Source organism: Taudactylus pleione, unplaced genomic scaffold, assembly GCF_031769625.1.
Source record: "Taudactylus pleione unplaced genomic scaffold, aTauple2 ptg000046l, whole genome shotgun sequence".
Classification (NCBI taxonomy): Eukaryota; Metazoa; Chordata; class Amphibia; order Anura; family Myobatrachidae; genus Taudactylus; species Taudactylus pleione.
The window spans coordinates 9,129,684-9,151,165 of NW_028284448.1; the positions used below are offsets into that span (position 1 = coordinate 9,129,684).

The following is a 21,482-nucleotide window of genomic DNA, read 5'->3' on the forward strand; positions in this document are numbered from 1 at the left end:
CATGAGGCCATGGCCCTTTTTCAGGTGCACTATCTTATGTCCCTAATTAAAAAATGGGGGTGGGGGGGGTTGTGCCAATGCTCTCTCTGGCACAGGGTACCAAAAGTCTAGCTTACGACCCTGTGTCTATATATGAATTTCTGGGACCCGGCTAAATATAGCAAATAGTTATTCTTATAGAGAAAGGAACATCCGCCAAAGAACTATTATTTGAAAGGGAGGAGATTTTGGAAAACGTACAGTATGTACATAGTTTCTGTGATCATGACTGTAATTCAAAGTTTCAAACAAGTATGATCTGACCAGATGGATTTGTAAAGATACTTCCCTTATTAGTGGGCTGAGTAAAAAAATGTAATCACATACGGTGTATTATACAAAAAAAAAAAAAGGGGTACATTTATTTAATAAAAATGGACATCATACAGGAAAAATATAGAATAAAAACTCACAATTGAAATACAGTAATATAAAACACTTGGCTAGGCCAATGGTGGCACCTTAGGTGCTATAAAAAAGTTATGGGAGTCTAAATGGCCCAATATTGAGATAAATTCAGTCCATATATCAGATAGGTATGGAAGAGGAGGGGGTCCCAACACATTTAGGGTCTCAATCAGACCCGGTCACAAGCGCCGATGCGCTCGCAACCGGATCGATGGTCCCCACAGAGCATGCGCACGACGGAGCCGGCTCCATTGTGCGCATGCGCGAGACCCGGCTAGCTACGGCCGATCCGTCGCTAGGGGCCTCGTAGCAGACGGGGCGTCAATGTTGAGTGACAGCTCGCCCCATTTGCTGGGCAGGCCGGGGACGTGTCCGGCCAAACGGAGGCATACCAGTCGGAACGCTTGCCGTTTGGGGGCGGCCCCACTGACATCATTGATGATGTCAGTGGGGAACTTCCTGCTCAAACAGAGCAGGAAGTTCCCTGGGGCTTACGAGAGCCCAGACCCTGGTCATAAGCCCCGATGGTCGTGATGGTTATGACCATCACGACCATCACCCTAATCGCAAGCTAAGCTGTGGGTGGTAATCCACAGCTTAGCTTATGACCTGGAGGCAGCACTTCAAAACAAGAAGTGCTCGCCCTCATTCAGAGTTAGCAATCTCTTCTTGCGATCGACTCTGAATGAGGACCTTAGGGCCTGATTCAGACCAGGTCGCAAGCGCTGTGTGCTCCCAACCGGGTCGATGGTGGGCCAGTGCGCATGTGCATGACGGAACCGGTTCCGTAGTGTGCATGCGTGAGACCCGGATAGTGACAGGCACTCCGTCGATCCGGGTCTCGCAACAAAGGGGGCGAGCTGTCGATGTTGAGTGACAGCTCGCCCCCTTTGGTGGGCGTGTGCCGGGGGAGTGGCTGCCCAAACTGAGGCGTTCCCATGGTTCTTTGTCTTTACGGTCCATAAGTTGTGAACGCATGTTCCGATCTTCACACCGTTGATACCGGGAAGCTGTGGATAAAGTATAATATCAAACACAGCTTACTTATCATGTATTAAACCTTAGATACCAAAATAGTGTTTATTTCACAGCATTTGTAATAAATTAATAAAACTTGGGTCTTTTACTTTATAGCTATGGAACCTTTTTTGTAAGTGTATATACATACACACACATTCCTTACTTGCAGTTTCAAACTGCTATGCAAATGTGTTACCCCCAGCTGTGAGGCCAGGGCCATTCTATCTGGGTGTGGGACTAAAACCTGTTTAGGATTCAGACAAATTCAATTGTGTAGATCAATGTCTGGGTTATATTACAATTGCCACAACTATGCTTGTCTATATACAGGGATTCCCAATTTGTATGTAAAACACTCACAGTATTCTGGTGTATTGTCTATTCTATTTACTTTTCTCAGGGGCTGTATTTCTAGTTGTTTTTGGTAGATTATCAAAAACATTGCCATCTGTACTTAGCTCATGAGTTGTAACTTAAAATGGCGCTGGTCGCAAAATGGCGTCGTGCACACTAACTTTTACGCTGATTCTGTCTCAGCCACTATTCCAGCTTCGACAGTCCACCCTTTGATAGCGAACAACATGCTATCACATCCTAATGTTAAAATTAATTTTAGGCATACATATGTATATTAATGTTATTAGGGGATGGCACAAGATGGTTCTTAATTCATCAATAATGTGTCTCTAGGAGGGGACATAAAACTACCATTATACGCACACCGCGGACCTTGGGAGATCCTGTGAAAGATGTGGGGATGCACCAGTCCTATAAAGGCAGTCTTGAAGGGAAATTGAGACTTTACATTATCTGAGGTGTTTCAAAAGTAACATTTCAATAATACATTCTATGCACGTCTATATATAATACATTAGTTGATGGTATTTCCTAGTTCAGGGTTGTAATGCAGTTCTATGTTTACCTCAGTATTCATATTGCCATTACTGACCACCATCATAATTTTGTTCTTTCATCTTACTCCATTTTTACAAATTTCCACACTTCAACACAATAGGAACATACCGGACACATAGGCCAATTACTATGATGACAATCAGTATAAGGATCAAGAATTTGCCTATGCTGGCGATCACTTCCTGGACCCATTCCTCTAGGCCTGAGAACCATTTCACTGGGTTCAACCATGAGACCCATCCTTCTATTTTCTCCCCTACTTCAGCCACTGAAGCATTATGGTTCTTACGAAACTCCCATTTTAGCTGCAGAATTTCGTCCATCTTCCGGTCTATCACCTCTTTGGGGTCGTTGGTATCATTGGTGACATAGGTGCAACACTTTACTCCAAATTGGGTGGCCAAAGTTACGCAATACCCTCCAGTAACAGCAGTTAAATAATTTAACACTAGTCTGTGTTGCACCAGTTCTTTCTTGTATGCTTGCAATTCTCTCCCTGTATACCTGAATGTGTCATCATACATCTCGGTGATATTATCTATTAATTTAGCAAGTTCCTGAATATATCTAAAATTTAATGTACTCCGAGCGATTCTGGTGGGATCCAGTGCGACTTAAACTTGGAAGCCGGTTGTCTCACTAATTAACTGAGTGGCTTTATGCACGTCACCAGGTATCATATTTTGTTTGCCTCTGTGTTCATACTGCGTGTGAAGATATGGTGATGGTGTGTTTTTATGGATACCGAGCATTTCAACATGTGTGAGGGTCATAACTTCTGGGACTACTCTTCCCAGGTAACACAAACCTTCGCAACTCGGAGTGAGCCACTTATACACCTTTCTTCCACATATAAAATACACATTATTGGGGAGAACATAAGGAATAGTATGCATCATTATCATTAAACACATTTCCCTTGCAAACAATCCTATCTCCGGGTCTTCCATCTGGTACATGCAAGTCTCTGGTTGTATTATTTTAGCACAATAACCATCTCGTACCTTACCAATAATTTCTTTGGTGGAACGCAATGTGTACCGGTACCTAAAATGTTTCCCACTAGATTTAATTGAGCGTAACAGATCATGGTTTATGGACTCATTATCAGCTCTTTGTGAGAAGGTCATCGTCTGATTATTCCCCGTCACTTCCCAACTCCTGGGTTTATTGGGGTTGGTTATGTTTAAACACAAAAGTGATCTATCTACTTGGAATTGATAGTTTCAAATGAGGTGGTTTGGATGAGAGGAATTTTCCATCCAATGTTTTTGCTTTTTGCAATTCTAAAATTTCCGTGATATTCAGCGGAAATGGCACCAACCCTACGTTATGCTGTCCCTGTGGCACATGTGAACACACCCAGCAATCAGTTTGATTTAACACTTTGCCTACCATGCTATGATAATCCTCTAAAGGATACCCACCCCAGTACGGGTTATATTTAGGCTGGCACCATTGAATACAGTTCTCATCAACTAGGGACCCACAAAGCTCACAAATACAGGAATCTTCAGACGATAAACATCCACACTGTCCCCGAGTATCTGGAATTATAGCTCTCTTGACAATAACAGTACTAAGATTGGTCAGACACTCCCCTGATTGGCATTGCACTCCTCCTGACTCCACTCCATCGGCACTGCCATCAGCTCCCATCTCCTCTATCGGTCCTCCATCACAGAAACTGGGTATCCCCAAACAAACCAAGATGACGGAAACTCTGGAAGAAGAATACAAAAATGAACACAGCAGAACATCCCTTGCTGCGACACTGATCTACAGTTTTCTTTAAGCTCAGGTTTCTCACTGTCACCTTTTTAATCCTCCCGGCACAAGCTCGCAATCGACAGGTCCACGTTATCGGCCTCGTCTCCACCTTGTATCTCCACCGGTTGGTTAACCTCCCTGTAGTGAGTGGAATGGACCCACGTATCTTCCCTGGCAACCCTTTGAGGATGTGGTACTTTGTCAACAACATGAGATACGGACCTTTCCACCGATCAGTCAAACAACCTGAGCTAAAAAAAAAAAATTCGGGTCATAAATTCTCCAGGTTTAACATCATGAGAGTTTGCTTCAGTCATGTTAGTTAATAACATTTTCAATTTCAGTTGTTCTTACTCATCTTCGTGAGACACTGCACAGTAACCTCATTATCATATTTTCACATGAGGCTGCCTGTTAAAAAGTATCTCAAAGGGGGACAGGTAGACAGATGGTCTGGGATGATCTTGATATTAATACCCATCACCTTACACAGGGTATAGAAGACATTACTTGTGAAATGAGTATCCCTCCTATATTCAATTATCTAGGGATACTGTATTTGTACACAAATTCCTGCAATTTAAATTCTGTTATCAATATCTACTGTTCTAAATATTGCCTGGGCCCCTGGGTTGGACAGTATTCCGAGTATTTAACCTTAGCCTGGCATGGCTGCCGTTTGTCCTTAGCGACCTTGTGTCCTGTGTGTGAGAGATAAAGCACAACAGTTTAATATCATTTAAACATGACCTAAATACAACAATAAATAGTGCACATTTTTACATTAGAACAGATTCTGGCAGGTTGAAAAGATTGTAAACAGTCATATAAGGCCTGGGAGAAGATACTGGGGTTGTCTATGAACCCATGGGACACTCATGTCCATGTGTAGTGTACACCTCCCCCTAGGTGGGAAAAGAAAAATACTGACAGTCAGGGTGTTAGGGCACAGGGAAGAAAGCAGAACAGAGATTGGGTATCAGTTACATCAATTACCATTACCAGTTTTTTCTTAGTACTTCCCGTCAACCTGTCTATCTGCAGACCACAAGTATGAACCGACTCCTAGTGTTGGCTCCCACAGCTGGTGCCTGTTGGACATTTGCTGGTCTCTGTGCATATCCCTTATGGGGATATCCAGGTACTCCCTGATTTGGGGGTCCTACCCTCTTTGCCGTGCAGCTCTTACTTATGTGTCCTGGCTGGTTGCAATTAAAACACTTTTGTGTGAAGCATTGTTGTGTGGGTTGAGCAGGAGAGAAAGGTGGTGGGTATGGGTAAGGATATTGATGAAAAGGATATTGTGGGAGGTATGGAGCTTGTGGGTAGTATGGGACTTGTGGTTGTGTAGGATAAGTGGGTTAAGGCTGTGTTTGCTGTGGTGTAGGATTAGTGAGGGCGTATAACTGTTCGGGTGTGGGTGCAGGTGTGTCTGCTGGCTGTGATGTTACCGTCACTCCTTCCAGAATTTGAATACTGACAGCCATTAGTTTCTCGCTCTGTGTCTCTCTTTTCTTTGAGATGTTTTTATCATGTTCTATGGCGGATTCTATGAGGGTATCTATTGTGACTTCCCTCCAGCCAGGCTGTGAGGTCTGAACCTGGGTTTTTAGGTTCTCTTTAAGGCCATTCATGAGTATGGTGACAATCATTCCCCTGTGGTGAATGCTATCTTTAATATTCTCTAACCCAATGTACTGGGTGATAGCCTGCAGAGCCCGGTCGCAATAATCTTCTGCAGATTCACTCTCCTTTTGCTTTATGGTGAAAATTTTGTTCCAGTTAACTACTACTGGAAAATATATACCCAATTGAGTTACAATGCGGGAAATGTTACCTTGGTATACTTGGTCTGTTAAGGGAACGTCACCATCCAATACACAATCCGTGATAAATTTTGTCACGTCGATATTGCGTGGTAGACAGGCCCTTAACACCACTCGCCAATCTTTATTAGTTGGCTCATGAGAACTACCCAAATTCCTCAAAAATCTTTGACATTTGGCTAGTTCCTTTTTGGGATCGGGGAAATCATTTATGATGGAATTTAGTTCTGCCCTTGTCCAAGGACAATGCATTACCACTTCTCTCGTGGGCACTACACCGTTCGCATCTGCAGTTCCATTCGGAACAGTTATTGTCCGAATGGGATGCAGACCGGCAGCGCTGCTACCTTTGACCTTGTTACCTGGCTGGGGGTTTAATCTGTTGCTGCTACGTATGGTATTAACAACTTCCTCTATGGGTGCAGAGGGTGTTAGCACTTCCCTTGCTGTTACCGATGGAGATGGCGGCACCACTCGTGATTGTCGTGGTAAAGCATCTATCATTTGTAAAGCATGGGAAATGGCAGACATCACAATAGGCTCATCATCATGAACATTTTCTTTATGGTTGCTTAAGAAAGGGTACAAACTGCTTGTTACATTTTTATGGGTTTTTTCGACAACTGTACTTGCACCCCCATCCACATAAGGTGGCGGTGGTGCGCATGAACTGCTGGCAATACCTTCCGCAACGCTACCTTGCTGCACATGCACGCCATTTTGCGGCTCGCACGCATTGCAATCCAGCGCCGCGGGTGTATTTGCTGGCAATGCGCTCGCAACTCTAGTTTGTGTCGCTTGCACATTTTTAAGCCACGCATCCCCTTCATGCTGCCACAATTTTAAACATTCATAATATTTTACCGTCTTACCTCGAGACCGCATCAGACTGATGTGGTCCCGGACATTATCCAATACATCTTTATCAAAACTACCAATTCTGGGAAACAGTCTAACACTCTTCATCGTTATTTTAAACCATACGTCACAATACCTTATTGCATAAGTACCGTACTTAGTATGCATAATACGACGGGCCGATCCAAGCGGCGCCTCCATTAGCAGTACATCATTGTCTAACATCTCTATTGTTTGCATGGCTCCCATCTTGAGACGACTCCTACGTTTTTCAATAAAGATTTAAACTGGTGAAAGACAGTCAAGATACTTTCACTTACCTGCGGACGCCTTTGAAAAAGGGTGTATCCACCAAACCCTATGAAGGACCTCTAGATGCCTTCACTCACCTATGGAAGGAAGATGCTCCCATACAATAAAATCCCTTTTTGACTACGTTTCAACTGCTAGGGGGCAGCAAAGTACCCTTTGTGTTCCAGTTGATTTCGTCCACCCTCCCACCAGCTCACAATCACAATCTAGCCAAGATTATGCGGTTCAATTATAGTGTTCATATAAGCCTAACAGATCACACACATTGATTACTGAACGCTATAATCCCGCTGGGGGCCGAACCCTAACAAAAATAAAAAAACATACACCTGCTCTGTGTAAAAGTAAGCGGTATGCTGCTACCGAGTCACTAGGCCACCTCACTGCGCCTAGCACTTAAGTGTCCTACGATACCCTTAACATTTAGGTCCCGTGTTACACCCTAAACAAACACTCACAGTTACACACTTTTTTCCTGCGCAGAAAAATACGTTAACTCAGTTATTGGCAACAATTGAAAAATGTAAACCTCAACGGCTTTGTTTAAACACGTGGCAGCACAACCGGATATACGTATACGCTATTGTGCGACCAGTCGCATACACAATAATGCGACTACTACACAACCGTATGACACCCTTAGCTGCATATGCAAAAGTGTGTCTTTACCGTGCGCGCAAAACTGCAACTCAGCCGCGTGCGCAATACTGCGGCGCCCCCTTTTTGCGTCAAATTCTATCAACAACGGAAAACAAACTTTTCCTTTCTTGTCCCTGGATTCTAGTCAGCGTACCTTGACTCACACGATAACGGATAGCGATCTCTCAACATAGAGTGGTTGCAGGGAAAACTGCGTGTGGCCACTATCCACCCTTTGGTGAGATATCGATATTTCTACTTCAGGGTCCATAGGGTATCCACAGGATACCTTGGGGTATAGGTATGACGTCAGTCATCGGGCACCATAGAGTTAAGCTTTCAGCCTCCCAGGATGCACTAGGGTCCCCCTCCTATACCCCGCCCCCGAGCCAAGGCACCTCAGTTTAGTTTGGTGCCCGGCCGGAGTCGGGTGCACCTGTTGGAGTGGGGGCTAGAAGAGCCCCTGAAGCTTTTTCTTCATGCAGCTGTGGCTGCACATCTGGATGAACAGCATGGACAGTCAGTCCTGACGTCCATGCTGTCTTCCCTACACCCCCGCCGGTACCAGAACGCCGGTACCGATCCGGGGATCCTGGTGAGCATCTGGGGTCACAGCTAGCGGTGACCCCAGATGTTCCGGACCATAGCCGGATTCAAGGGGGACAGCAAGGTAAGCAGCGGGGTCCCGCGGTGGGTCCCCGCTGTTACATGGTCCAGAGTCCCCAGGCAGGGGGCTCCCTGGGGACTGGCTGCAGCGTGGAGCCAGGTATGAACCTGCGCTTCCACTACCCCCTGGGACAGCGGACCGCAGCAGAGCGGTAGCGCTGCGGCGTCCCGGGGGTTAAATGCATGCCAGGGGAGCGCGCCTTCCCTGTCTCACAGCCGGCACCTCCCCCGCTGCACACAGCCCTCTCTGCACACTGCCGACTGGTCCTGTAGCAGCGCTCCTCCTCCAGGCCAGCCTCTTCTCTGCTCCTCGGCGGCCATCTTTCCAACGCATGGTGAACGCTGCTGGAAGCACTGGACGGAAGCATCGTGGTCTGTGTCCCCCCGCTTACCTCTCCTCCGATCTGGGTCAGGTCTGTGTATGCTGCGCTGTGTCCTACCAGGCCCTGTGTCTGCGTAGTTGAGTGATCAGCGCTGTTAGTGCAGGAATTGATTTTTCTTTGCATTGTATGTGACTGTGCTAGCGCTGCTGCCTGTAACTTTTCTTCTAACTGTCAGCTTTATTACTGTCCCTGTCCTTTCTGCTAAGCCCTTGCGGTGCGGTGCTGCAGGGTGGTCTCTCGCCTATTTAATATATAATTGGTGAGAGGGGTCACATACTTGGTGCCATCATGTCTGAAAGTGATTTTCCTCTCCGGCTACAGTGTGCTACGTGTAAAGTACCGTTAGCGGAGGGGGAGGGTAGCGCGGAGGGCCTCTGCCGGCAGTGTTTGTCTATGGCGTGGCCTATTACGGTTACAGCACCGGTACAGGAGCCGCCCTGGGCTTGTTTCGCTCAGGCGCTTACAACCTTAGTGGGCCAGTTAGCTCCGCAGCCCGCGTTTACGCCGATGGGTTTGTCCCAGCAGTCAGTGGTGTCGTCACCCATGCAGGGACAATTGGTGGTACCCCACAGTCTCCCTACTTCCCCGCTCCTGGTTTCTCAGGAGCCGGCGTGGGTTAACTCCCTGACGAGTTCTGTACAGCACTTGTCGGATGTGTTGCAAAGGGAGTCTGTGATGCGGCCACATAAACGGCCGGTGGCGTCTCTGTCGGCTCCTTATGAGGATGACGAGGGGACGTCTGATGATGGGGAGATTCTGGATCCTTACGATCAGGAACCTCTCCATACTAAGGACGCTGACGCTAAATCCAAGGTATATATTCCTGGACTTATCCGGGCAGTCCGCACAGCCTTGGTGATTGAGGACGTAGTTCACCCAGCTGGCCCTAAGAAATCGGCCAAGCCCCGGAAGCAGGCATGGAGTACCAGACGTCCGGCCCCTAAGCCAGATGACAAGCCTTCGGCCTGACGGTCCGGGCCTCCATTTGGGGGATCCCAATGTGAGAGGCCGCCTGCTGCATTTCGCCCAGTGTTGGTCGGTCACTACGACAGACACTTGGGTTCTCGAGGTGGTCTCCCACGGGTACGCCCTCTCTTTCCGGCACAGACCCCCGGCTCGATTCTTCACCACGGGTCTACCATCAGACCGGAACAAAGCTACGGAGCTGTGGAAGGTATTGCACACTATGCTCCAGGCTGGAGTTATAGTGCCTTTTCCATTCTCCCAGAGGGGCCAGGGTTTCTATTCAAATCTTTTTTTGGTACAGAACCCAATGGGTCGTATCGTCCGATTCTCAACCTCAAAGCTCTCAACAAGTCTTTGCGGGTACCGAAGTTTCGGATGGAGACCCTACGGTCCATCATTCTGGCGCTGGAACCTGGGGACTACATGGTGTCATTGGACATACAGGACGCTTACTTGCATGTCCCTATTCTTTTGCACCATCAACAGTTCCTCAGGTTTGCAATCCGCAGCGACCACTTCCAGTTTCGGGCGTTACCTTTTAGCCTGGCGACAGCACAACGTGTGTTCACCAAGGTGATGGCGGTCATGGCGGCTTCTCTGCGGCTGCAGGGAGTCCGCATGTTGCCGTACTTGGACGACCTTTTATTGGTGGCAGGATCTCCAGAGCTCCTTCTATACAGAAGGAGCGTGTGGCATACGTTCTTCCAGTGGTGTCGACCGAGAGGTTATGCACCGCTGGAGTTTCGTCTGTCTCGGATACTCGCCTTCCTACAAGCGGGACTAGATCATGGGCTTCGCCTTGCTTCTTTGAAGGTACAGATTTCGGCCCTGTCTGTCTGGTTTCACCGTAGGATTGCTACAATCCCGGATGTGCGCACCTTTATGTAAGGTGTTCTCCGCATTCAGCCGCCCTTTGTTCCACCTGTGGCACCTTGGGATTTGGCTGTGGTCCTGAGGGCTCTCCAGGGGCCGCCGTTTGAACCACTGGGCTCAGTGGATCTTAAATGGCTAACAGCTAAGACTGTTTTCCTTCTGGCTATTGCTTCGGCCAGACGTGTTTCTGATTTAGGGGCTCTTTCTTGTAGACCCCCTTTCTTGGTTTTTCATGGGAACAGGGCAGTGCTCCGCACTCGGCCCGAGTTTCTTCCCAAAGTTGTTTCCCAGTTTCATGTTAACGAGGAAATCGTTGTTCCGGCCTTTAACTCACCTGGTCTTTCCGTGGGTGAGGCCTCTTTGGATGTTGTGCGGGCCTTAAGGACTTATGTTGACCGCACTTCTTCCTTTAGGAAGTCGGACGCCTTGTTTGTCCTCTATGGCTTCCGTAAAAAGGGTTGGCCTGCTTCAAAGCAAACTTTGGCAGCCTGGATCCGTATGGCTATTTCTGAAGCTTATCTTCATGAAGGCCTGCCGGTTCCTCCTTCTGTGAAGGCTCATTCCACTAGGTCTGTGGGTCCTTCGTGGGCAGCTCGACATGGTGCCTCTGCAGTCCAGATCTGAAAGGCTGCTACGTGGTCCTCTGTCCATACCTTCGTGAGGTATTACAGGTTTGACACCTTCGCCTCTCAGGATGCTTCCTTCGGGCGGCGGATTCTCCTTTCTGCACAGGAGCGTCCCCACCCTTAAAGGATACTGCTTTGGGACATCCCCAAGGTATCCTGTGGATACCCTATGGACCCTGAAGTAGAAAATATGAGATATGGTATGAACTTACCCTTGTTATCTCTATTTCTACGAAGTCCATAGGGTTCCACAGGACTCGCACCTGTGCGGCAGATGGGCTTTGCTCTGGTCACCGGTTTTTCCGTCTCCCTCTGGTGAGAATGTGATTCTTGTGTGTGTCCAGATCTTTTTTCCTCTCTCTTCCTTCTCCTCCTCCGGCCTATGGCTTGGTAACTAAATGAGGCGCCTTGGCTCGGGGGCGGGGTATAGGAGGGGACCCTAGTGCATCCTGGGAGGCTGAAAGCTTAACTCTATGGTGCCCGATGACTGACGTCACACCTATACCCCAAGGTATCCTGTGGAACCCTATGGACTTCGTAGAAATAGAGATAACAAGGGTAAGTTCTTACCATATCTCATATTTTTATCGTGTGAACAGGTAAGTGACTTCACTATGAGCCCCCAACTAAGGACTCTGGATTCTAACCTCTGTACACTCCTGCCTATACTTTCTAATATCCTTCCTATAAACCTCTAAGGATGACGCTATTTTGCGTACGCAGTCATACAGTAAATAAAGACTCCAGACCTTGAACCTGTGGTTCCAAAGCACAAAGTATTATTCAAGTAAAAGTACAGTCAGTTACACGCTATGATCTAAGTACAATTTTTAGTGCAAAGAAATTATACAGACCCAAGTACAGTTATACATACGCAAGCGCTCTGGACCAGATCCCGGCATCAGCAAGATAACCTCCGTCAATCAGCAAGAAGACCAGAAACCCAGGGTCAGAGCACACATATTTATACCCCCCAGAAATAGATAACACAATAGAGGAGTTTGTTGCTGATTCCATTGGTTCCCAGTGTGGGTGCATTTGTTACAGGGCATTTAACAGGTTGGTTCAAATGGACACAGAACAGCCTCTAACAGCTTGTTGCCTCCTCTATTTCCCCTGCATGCACAAAAATACATTTTGGTTCTTTATGTCTTTACGGTCCATAAGTTGCGAACGCATGTTCCGATCTTCACACCGTTGATACCGGGAAGCTGTGGATAAAGTGCGGATCAGTATAATATCAAACACGGCTTACTTATCATGTATTAAACCTTAGATACAAATGCTGTGAAATAAAGACTATTTTGGTATTAAATGAATAAAACTTGGGTCTTTTACTTTATAGCTATGGAACGTTTTGTGTAAGTGTGCATTATGTAAGTATTAGGGATATGGGAAAAGACGCTAGTTAGGTTTATCCGATTTGGGGCAGATGTGCACGCATGCAGCTAATAAACAGTTTTCGCATGCAGGATATTATGCATTCGCTACTGAGCGTCATGTTAGCAGCTCAACTGTACGTAATGTGCGGTGTTTATGCATGAGATTCTATCTATGATGGACTTATATATATGTTATGTGTGTGTGTGTGTGTGTGTGTGTGTGTATATATATATATATATATATATATATATATACACACATACACACACATAGCTCATTCCTTACTTGCAGTTTTAAACTGCTATGCAAATGTGTTACCCCAGCTGTGAAGCCGTGGCCATTCTGTTTGGGTGTGGGACTAAAACCTGTTTAGGATTCAGACAAATTCAATTGTGTAGATCAATGTCTGGGTTATATTACAATTGCTACAACTATGCTTGTCTATATATAGGGATTCCCAATTTGTATGTAAAACACTCACAGTATTCTGGTGTATTGTCTATTCTATTTACTTTTCTCAGGGGCTGTATTTCTAGTTGTTTTTGGTAGAATATCAAAAACATTGCCATCTGTACTTAGCTCATGAGTTGTAACTTAAAATGGCGCTGGTTGCAAAATGGCGTCTTGCAGATTCTTGTTTCTAAAATGGAGTCTAGCTGCCATTCGCAAGATGGCGTCGCGCACGCTAATTTTTACGTTGATTATCAGCCATTAATCCAGCTTCGACATCTCTCTCATTGCCCCCTCCACAGCTCTCTCATTGCCCCCTCCATAGCCTCTCATTGATCCTTACATAGCTCTCTCACTGCCTCCTCCATATCTCGATCATTGTTCCTTGATGGATGTCCCTCTGACTGCACCCTCCATATCTCCATGATTGCACCCTCTATAGCTCTCTCATTGCCTTCTCCATATCTCTCTAATTGCCCCTTCCACAGCTCTCTCACTGCCTCCTCCATATCTCCATCATTGCTCTCTCCATGACTCTCTAACTGCCCCCTCCATGGCATACCCCTGAAAATACTTACATTTGGTTGTGTCAGGCTTCTCTGCTTAAACCGTTCTGCACTTTTCCTATAATGCCTAGACTCTTCCACTGAGCACAGGGTTGTGGTGCTGATTCTATCTAATGTCACCTCGTATTGCTCAGGCAGTGATCTGAGGAGTTACTCACATTAGCTATTAACTTCACACTTCCACAGATTTGGAGTTGAGGACATAAGCCATGCCAGCCCCACCACAGCTTCGCCTCAGCATCTCCATCATACTTGTCTACTCTCCCAAGAAATCCAGGAGACTCCTGAATTTCCACTCTTGGGAGAGTAAACCAACCTCTCAGCTTCCACCCAATTCCACAGTGAAGAGGGCAGTCATAAATACAGATTAGTGACGAGTCACGTCATTAAGCCCTACCCACGCTGCATGATGCTACAATTTGGGGGGAGGGGGTGAATTACGTGAATTGCATCACCATGTCCCCTCTGGAAAACATCCCCTTCGAACTGTATCTAGAGAGTACAGAAACAGTAAATCAGTGAATTCAAAAATAGACCCAAATGTGATTTGCAAGTTGCCATATTTGTACAACACAGCTACAATTTTGTCAGTGTACCTGATTTGTATTTGTGTGCAGAGCTCTGGAAGAAGCCAGTCATGAAGGAAAGTTTCTCACCTATTAGGCCACAAATTGTTGAGAGATTTGTTCAGCGACTAATGAGTGAACACCAGGACAGCTCTGCGGAGGTAAACTATATGGTCTTTTTTGAGGTGGAATATTATGGGAGAGGATGGTAAAACATCTTACCCTGGGCATAGGCAGATCTGCTGTGAAACTAAGCTTAAGCTTCAGGGCCCCTAACCCTGTAGGGGACCTAAAGCAAATTTTTATGAGTGAATTTTTCAACAAAATCAATGGAGTTTTTTAAGTGTGTGTTATTAAAATAAGATTATTTTAGTGATAGAATTATAAGCCAATAGGTTGAAGTACTCAATATTGACCTTAGAATATGCTCTACAGTAGTGCATGTAGGGGGGTTTCTGAGTACCCAGAAACCTCCCCTGATCAGTACTGGCTGGCAGACACTCTATCTACAGCTCTGACCAGAGGATGGAACTCATGAGCCGGCCGGGCGCAGAATAGAGAGCTGCTGTCAGTGTCACTGCCAAGTGCAGTACTGCCAGGTGCCACTAGATGCTCCCATCTCCATTTGTGGTGTCCCATCTGCCAGATGTCAGCCCTGCTGTGTTGACCACAAACTGAAAGCTGAGATGACTGAGGGATGGCATTTAGAGGCGAGGGAATGCAGTGTGGGGGAGAGACCTGACTTGGGGATTCCAGAGATCCCACTCAGGAGGATCAATAACTGGGATCCTATGAAGTGCAGTTCCATGCCCATAAAGGTCACCAAATGAAGAAAGAAGAAATGTGTCCCCTCGTGGGCTTGCTTTGCTCGCCAGGCTTCGGGGAGTTATATATTCCTCCCTCTATGTCCTCGTGGATAGTAACTAATGACTGGAAAGTAACTGATTACATCAGGGTACATCTACTGAAGGGGATCTATCCACTAACTATTTACAGGCTCTCTCTCTATGGAGGGTTTCTACATCTACCTATTTATCTATCTACAGTCTCTCACTCTCTGGGGGGGTTTCTACATGTATCTACAGTCTCTCTCTCTCTCTCTCGCTCTCTCTGGGGGGTTTCTATATCTTCCTATCTAAAGTGTCTTACTATCTGGGGGTTTCTACATCTATCTATCTACAGTCTCTCTCTCTCTCTCTCTCTCTCTCGGGTTTCTTCATCTACCTATTTATCTATCTACAGCCTCTCATTCACTGGTGCGTTTCTACTGTATATCTATCGATCTATCTATAGTCTCTCACTCTCTAAGGGTTTTCTACATCTATCGATCTACAGTGTCTCACTCTCTGGGGAGAGGGTTTCTACATGTATCTACCTACCTACAGTCTCTCATTCTGGGGGGGGTTCTACATCTATCTACAGTGTCTCACTCTCTGGGGGGTTTCTACATCTATTTATCTACGGTGTCTCTCTGGGGGGTTTCTACATCTATCTATCTGCAGACTCTCACTCTCTGGGAGGTTTCTACATCTATATATCTACCTACAGTCTCTCACTCTCTGGGTGGGTTCTACATATATCTATCTGCAGTCTCTCACTCTCTTGGTGGGGTTACATTCATCTACAGTCTCTCACTCCCTGGGGGTTTCTAAATCTATCTATCTGCAGTCTCTTGCTCTCTGGGGGATTTGCATCTATATATCTACAGTGTCTCACTCTCTGGGGGGTTTCTACATCATCTATGTACAGTGTACATCCATCTATCTACAGAGTCTCACTCTCTGGGGGGGGGGTTCTACATATATCTACCTACAGTCTCTCACTTTCTGGGGGGTTTCTACATCTATCTACAGTGTCTCACTGTCTGGGGGGTTACATCTACCTATCTAGTGTGTCTCGTCATTCTCCGGGGGGTTTCTACATCTATCTAACTACAGACTCACTCTCTGGGGGGTTTCTACATCTATCTACCTACAGTCTCTCACTCTTCGGGGGGGGGGGTTCTACATTTATCTACAGTCTCTCACTCTCTGGGGGGTTACATCTATCTACAGTGTCTCACTCTATGGGGAGTTTCTACATCTATTATCCATCTAAATTCTCGCACTCTGTGGGTTTCTACATCTATCTATCTGCAGTCTCTTGCTCTCTGGGGAGGGGTTTAAATCTATCTATCTACAGTTTCTAACTATCTGAGGGGTTTCTACATCAGTATCTACAGTCTACATCTATCTACAGTGGCTCACTCTCTGGGGAGTTCCTACATCTATCTATCTACAATCTCTCTCTCTGAGGGAGGGTCACTCACTCTCTGGTGGGGGTTTCTACATTTCCACCATTTGGGCCTCAAGGTCCTTGCAAGGGCAGCAAGGCCCTTTGGACCTTGTTGCTGGTTGCAAAGGGGCCCCCATAACAGTTTAAGCTTCAGGGCCCCAAAAATATAAATCCACCACTGACCCTGGGAGCCTAATCTACTCACTGCCAACTAATAGCAGGGGAACATTCAGTAAGTGCCCCATGAATTGCACACTTAAAGTAACCATTTTATTTACTGCAACAAGTTACTGGTCTCTTGTGCCAGTTAATCTTAGAAATTCAGCTGTTTAAAATTAGCTTTTATTTTTTTGTCTTTTTAAATCATTGTTAGTTTTGGTTAATTATTGAGATGATTATGCATAGATTTCAGTTTATCAATTAATATTTCGAGCTGTCATCTGTGTTCTTAGCTTGCTTTGCTAAAAACATTGTTACTATTGTCTTAGGTAACTTTCAGTAAGGAACATTTAGAACATTGTCTAACATCGCTGGCTTGTGACATCATGGCACGGGAACAGAGTAACTTTGAGTCATACTCTACATTTTATGAGAATCTTCTTCAACAAGAGCATCAGTTGCTGTACCAGAAAGAGCAGGTGAGTCAAATTCTACAACACTATAGGTGCGAGTTGCGAGGTTGTTTTATGAAACTCACTAACTTCACACAAATGCATGCAACAGAGAATTTTCCAATCCAATTAAAAATGCCTATTTGTGGTACTTGCTGCAGGGCTTTGGAAATTGTCACCATGAGAGTCAGAACATTTGCAAGAAGCGATGGCCGTGGACGTTCAGGTGCTGTGCTTTATAGTAATAGGCTGCACGACCCCTGCACCTCATGGAGGAGGAGGTGTAATGCGCGGTCTTTAAGTTAAAGCACCGCACATTATATCTCCCCCTACTTGCGTTGCAGGGCCTGTGCAGCCCCTGTAAAGCACAGCCCCTGACTATCCGCGTTCAGAGGTGTGGTTGGGGGGCGCTTGCCGGAACGATTTTATGTTGCCCCCAGCATGAAAACGTTATGATGCCCCTGATGGTCACTCAAATGCGATGTGAGAAAAGTGCATGAAAAAGTGGGATGACCTCCCTGGACCCCAAAAAACTGACAATTTTGTTTGTAAAAAAGAAAAAACAATGATCAAAAGCAAACTTTTTTCGTTTACTTTAATACAATGAAAATTTTAAAAAAAATGCTTTTGGGGGACTTTGAGGTGACTAAAAAAATTACAAAAAAATATAAAATTCAATTACTTTCAAAAAAATAAATACTCTAATTAAATTTTTCGGTGCATAAAGCAACAAAATAGTTGATTAGTCATTAGGGAAGGGGGTGTCCGAGGAGTACTGCACGGTGTCCTGACATTTTAACCTTAAGATAAAGATTTTCTCTATCATCTCAGGGAAGTGCGAACTGAAATATGCGAGTTTACTCTGACTGGTTGAATGTGAGTTGCTAATTGGATTGCAAAAAATAATTTGCAGAGCAAACAGCAACTCGCACCTAATTGGATTGACCCCTATGAGCATATTTATTATCCAAACTGCTTTACTAAAGAAGCAGAGTTACTATTCATTGAAAGTATACAGTTATAATTGCAGCTTTTAAATAAGTGAAATGTGCAATATTTGATATTTATAGCAAACTATCAACTCACTTATAAAAAATAGAAGCAGTTTAGACGTGTTAGGTGTCACCTCCTTAATGTGTAGCAGACGTTAATATTGTTTTGTGTGATTGGCATTGTTTTTTAAACTGTATTTATGAAAATGTAACAATATAGAAGCAGTTTTAAAAATGCTATATATATTGTAAAGTTCTTCACTATGTCATGCGCCTTGTAGAGTAATTTGTTCTGCATCGCTAATCTTTCCTCTTTTTTTTTTTTCTTTTTTTTATTTTGTCTTATATTGTCTCCTCTCAATATATTTACCTGTTTTTCCACTTATATCTCCTATCAGTCTACACTGTTCAATGCTATATATTCAACTAAGTCAATTGTTGTTCTGCTGATAAATAGCAATATGACCTTACATTTTCAAAGAAGGTAGAATGTGTCACTCCCTCCATTAGGGTAGTAGCTATCTAAAGCCACCTGCTTCTCAGATATTCAGTCTGTATAGAAAAATATAATGGAAGTGTACATAAGATGAAGTAAGCTTAATAGCAGCTGCACAGTGAGTGGTTATTTATGTTCTAGATACAAACAGAAAAGCTTATCTGGTTTACTCTCATAAAACCTTTGGATCACTTTACATTAGTATTTATCTCATCAAGGAATAGCAAATTCTGGCAATGACCGTAGACAGGGAAGCTACAGTATATGTCCCTCTGTTCCGAAAATTATTATAAAAGTATCATCCTCTAATAAATGCACAACACCGGTCAGTGTAGAGTATATGGCCACAACATTTTTTAAAAATCTCAAAACTTTTAACCTTAAGGGAAGGGGCATATCAGCATTCAGGTGCCCCTTAGGGTCAATGAGCCCGTTCCCAATAACCAAATTCCAAAGGTCATATATGCAGTGCCTAACCAACTTGATTCCTGTTCTGTCAACGTGACAACTGTAACCAAATTCCAGAAGTTGCGTACACTGTGCCCATCCTACTGGCCACTTGACTTTCATTCTTGGTGATAACACTAAATGGTGTGTGCTAACCTACTTTCTTGGATGGCATTGCCCCCTTAACTATACATTTCCACTTTTTTTCCAACCAATAAACCCCCTCCATTTAACTGCCACAAAATGCCATTCTCTGTTCCTATTCACATGCTGCTTCCTGAATATGCACATTAACAATGTCAAATTCATGTCTGACAAAGCAGCCCATTTTGCTCATATAGCCCAGGGGTGCGATCCTCTAATTTACAATATTTGATTGTAATCTACACCATTTCACTGATGCAGCCCAGACACTTAATCACTTTTTAAAGGCTTCTATCAATGACTTGGTACTCCAAGCCAGCCAATGTAACATTTCTGAGTATATCATAATGCAGCCTTCCAGCACCTCGCTAACCAGGACCACATCTCTACAAATATTGAATGCCAGCTCCACAAATTTGGACCATATCCTTTCCTCCTATCAAAACATTGCACTCCCCTGTGTGTTCTAGCCACTCTGGGATCACCTACTGACCTGTCAGCTGATTCTTATCCTATAGCTGAGGTGCTGGAGATCTCCGACATGATCAAGGGCTTTAAAGCTACAGACCCCAATGACTTCACTGCCACTTATTATAAAACCTTATCTCTGTACTCTTCTTTATCTTGCCAAAGTGTTCAATGGCTGTCTGGTGACTTTCACCTGGGAGGCTCTTGAAACCAAGATTATAGTTAACCCTAAAGAGGGAAAAGATGCTTCCAACTGTGCTCATTATAGCCCCATCTCGCTGTTGAACACTGACATTAGGATTTACGCAAAGATCCTTATAAACCACCTGAATACTTTTCTGACCTGCTTGGTTCATAACAATCAGGTTGGTTTTATTCTTGGTAGATAAGCCTGGGATAATACCAGACTGGTGATCAGCCTTATTCACTCTTTTAGTGCTAAATTTACTCCAGCCTTAGTGCTCTTCCTAGATGTTGAGAAGGCCTTTGGCCAGATTAGTTGGCCTTTCCCGATACAAACTTTGCATCATTTTGGTCTTGACCATGAGTTCCATCAAAGTATTTAAGCCTTATACTCCATTCCTTCAGCCAGAGTCTTGGTGAACAGGCTTCTCTCATCTCCCTTTCCTATAAGAAATGGAACTAGACAGGAGTGTCCTTTGTCACCCCTGATTTTTGCAGTGGTCATCAAGCCAATGGTGGGTCAGATGCGTCTTCACCCAGACATCAAAGGTATGCTAATCATCAGTGAGAAATGCAAAATATACCTCTTTTCTGACAGTGTACCCCTGACTTTAACGTCTCCCCATATGTCTATCCTCTAGCTCTTCCTTCCTTTGACTATATGTGGTACTCTCTCGGGCTATAAAATAAATCTCTCCAAAACCGAATCCCTTGCATTGCACTTACTGCCTACAGTCCTGGATCTCCTGCATCACAATTATAAATTTACTTGGCGCACTTCTCAACTCAAATATCTGGGTGTATGCATAACTAGTCTACTGTATTTTTTTTTAGCAATATAGGTAAAAAAAAGATAGGTAAAACAATATATTTCAGGCTTTAGATGGAAAACATAATTCAAACAAAACACGGAATGTGAGAAAGCCCTATATTTTCTGGAAAGATTGAGAAATCATTTTTCTGGCTTGGCCAACACTTTTACAAAAATAAAGCAACAAAACTGACACCTTACTAGCTAACAGACTTAAGGCATGTAAAGCTTTGTGTGCTATACCTGCAATTCAGGACTCTACAGGTACCCTGCAATATAATCCTCCTAAAATTAATAATATCTTCAAAACTTACTATATGAACTGTATAACATCTGCCCTCTCTCACCCCTCATATTTGCTTTAGTCATTGAACCACTTGCCTGTCAGATCTGCGGTAACCCAGATATTTTGGGTGTTGATGTAGGCTCCTTTCAGTATAAGATATCTCACTTCGTGTATGACATCCTCTTCACCCTCACTAGACTCCTTACATCCCTGCCTAACCCATTTAGTGAACTGTTCAAATTTGGGGATATATCGGGATATAAGGTCAATAATAGCAAGTCTGAAGCTTTGTCTCTCTATCTTCTGACAACTTTGAAAAAAAATGCCTCAGGCTGAACTTTGATTTCCATCTACTCTTTGAAACTCCTAGAAGTCACTTTGAGCAATTCTTAGGACCTACTGTATCAAGCCAACTACCCTCCTCTATTCATACAGATTAAAAATGATCTGACCCTTTGGTACAAACATCACATCTCTTGAATTGGATGCATTAACGTTATAAAA

The 21,482-nt window shown here is 44.6% G+C and overlaps 1 protein-coding gene across 5 annotated transcripts in view; it reads left to right on the forward strand.

Annotated features, from left to right (window-relative positions):
- The window catches only part of LOC148537665 (uncharacterized), a 259,972-nt gene that overhangs the window by 139,948 nt on the left and 98,542 nt on the right, over positions 1 to 21,482 (forward strand). For all 5 annotated transcript variants that reach the window (XM_088460467.1, XM_088460468.1, XM_088460466.1 and 2 more), the window contains 2 exons: positions 14,318 to 14,427; positions 17,029 to 17,178. In XM_088460467.1, coding sequence (XP_088316593.1) covers positions 14,318 to 14,427; positions 17,029 to 17,178 — 260 coding nt within the window. The remainder of the gene's footprint in view (positions 1 to 14,317; positions 14,428 to 17,028; positions 17,179 to 21,482) is intronic.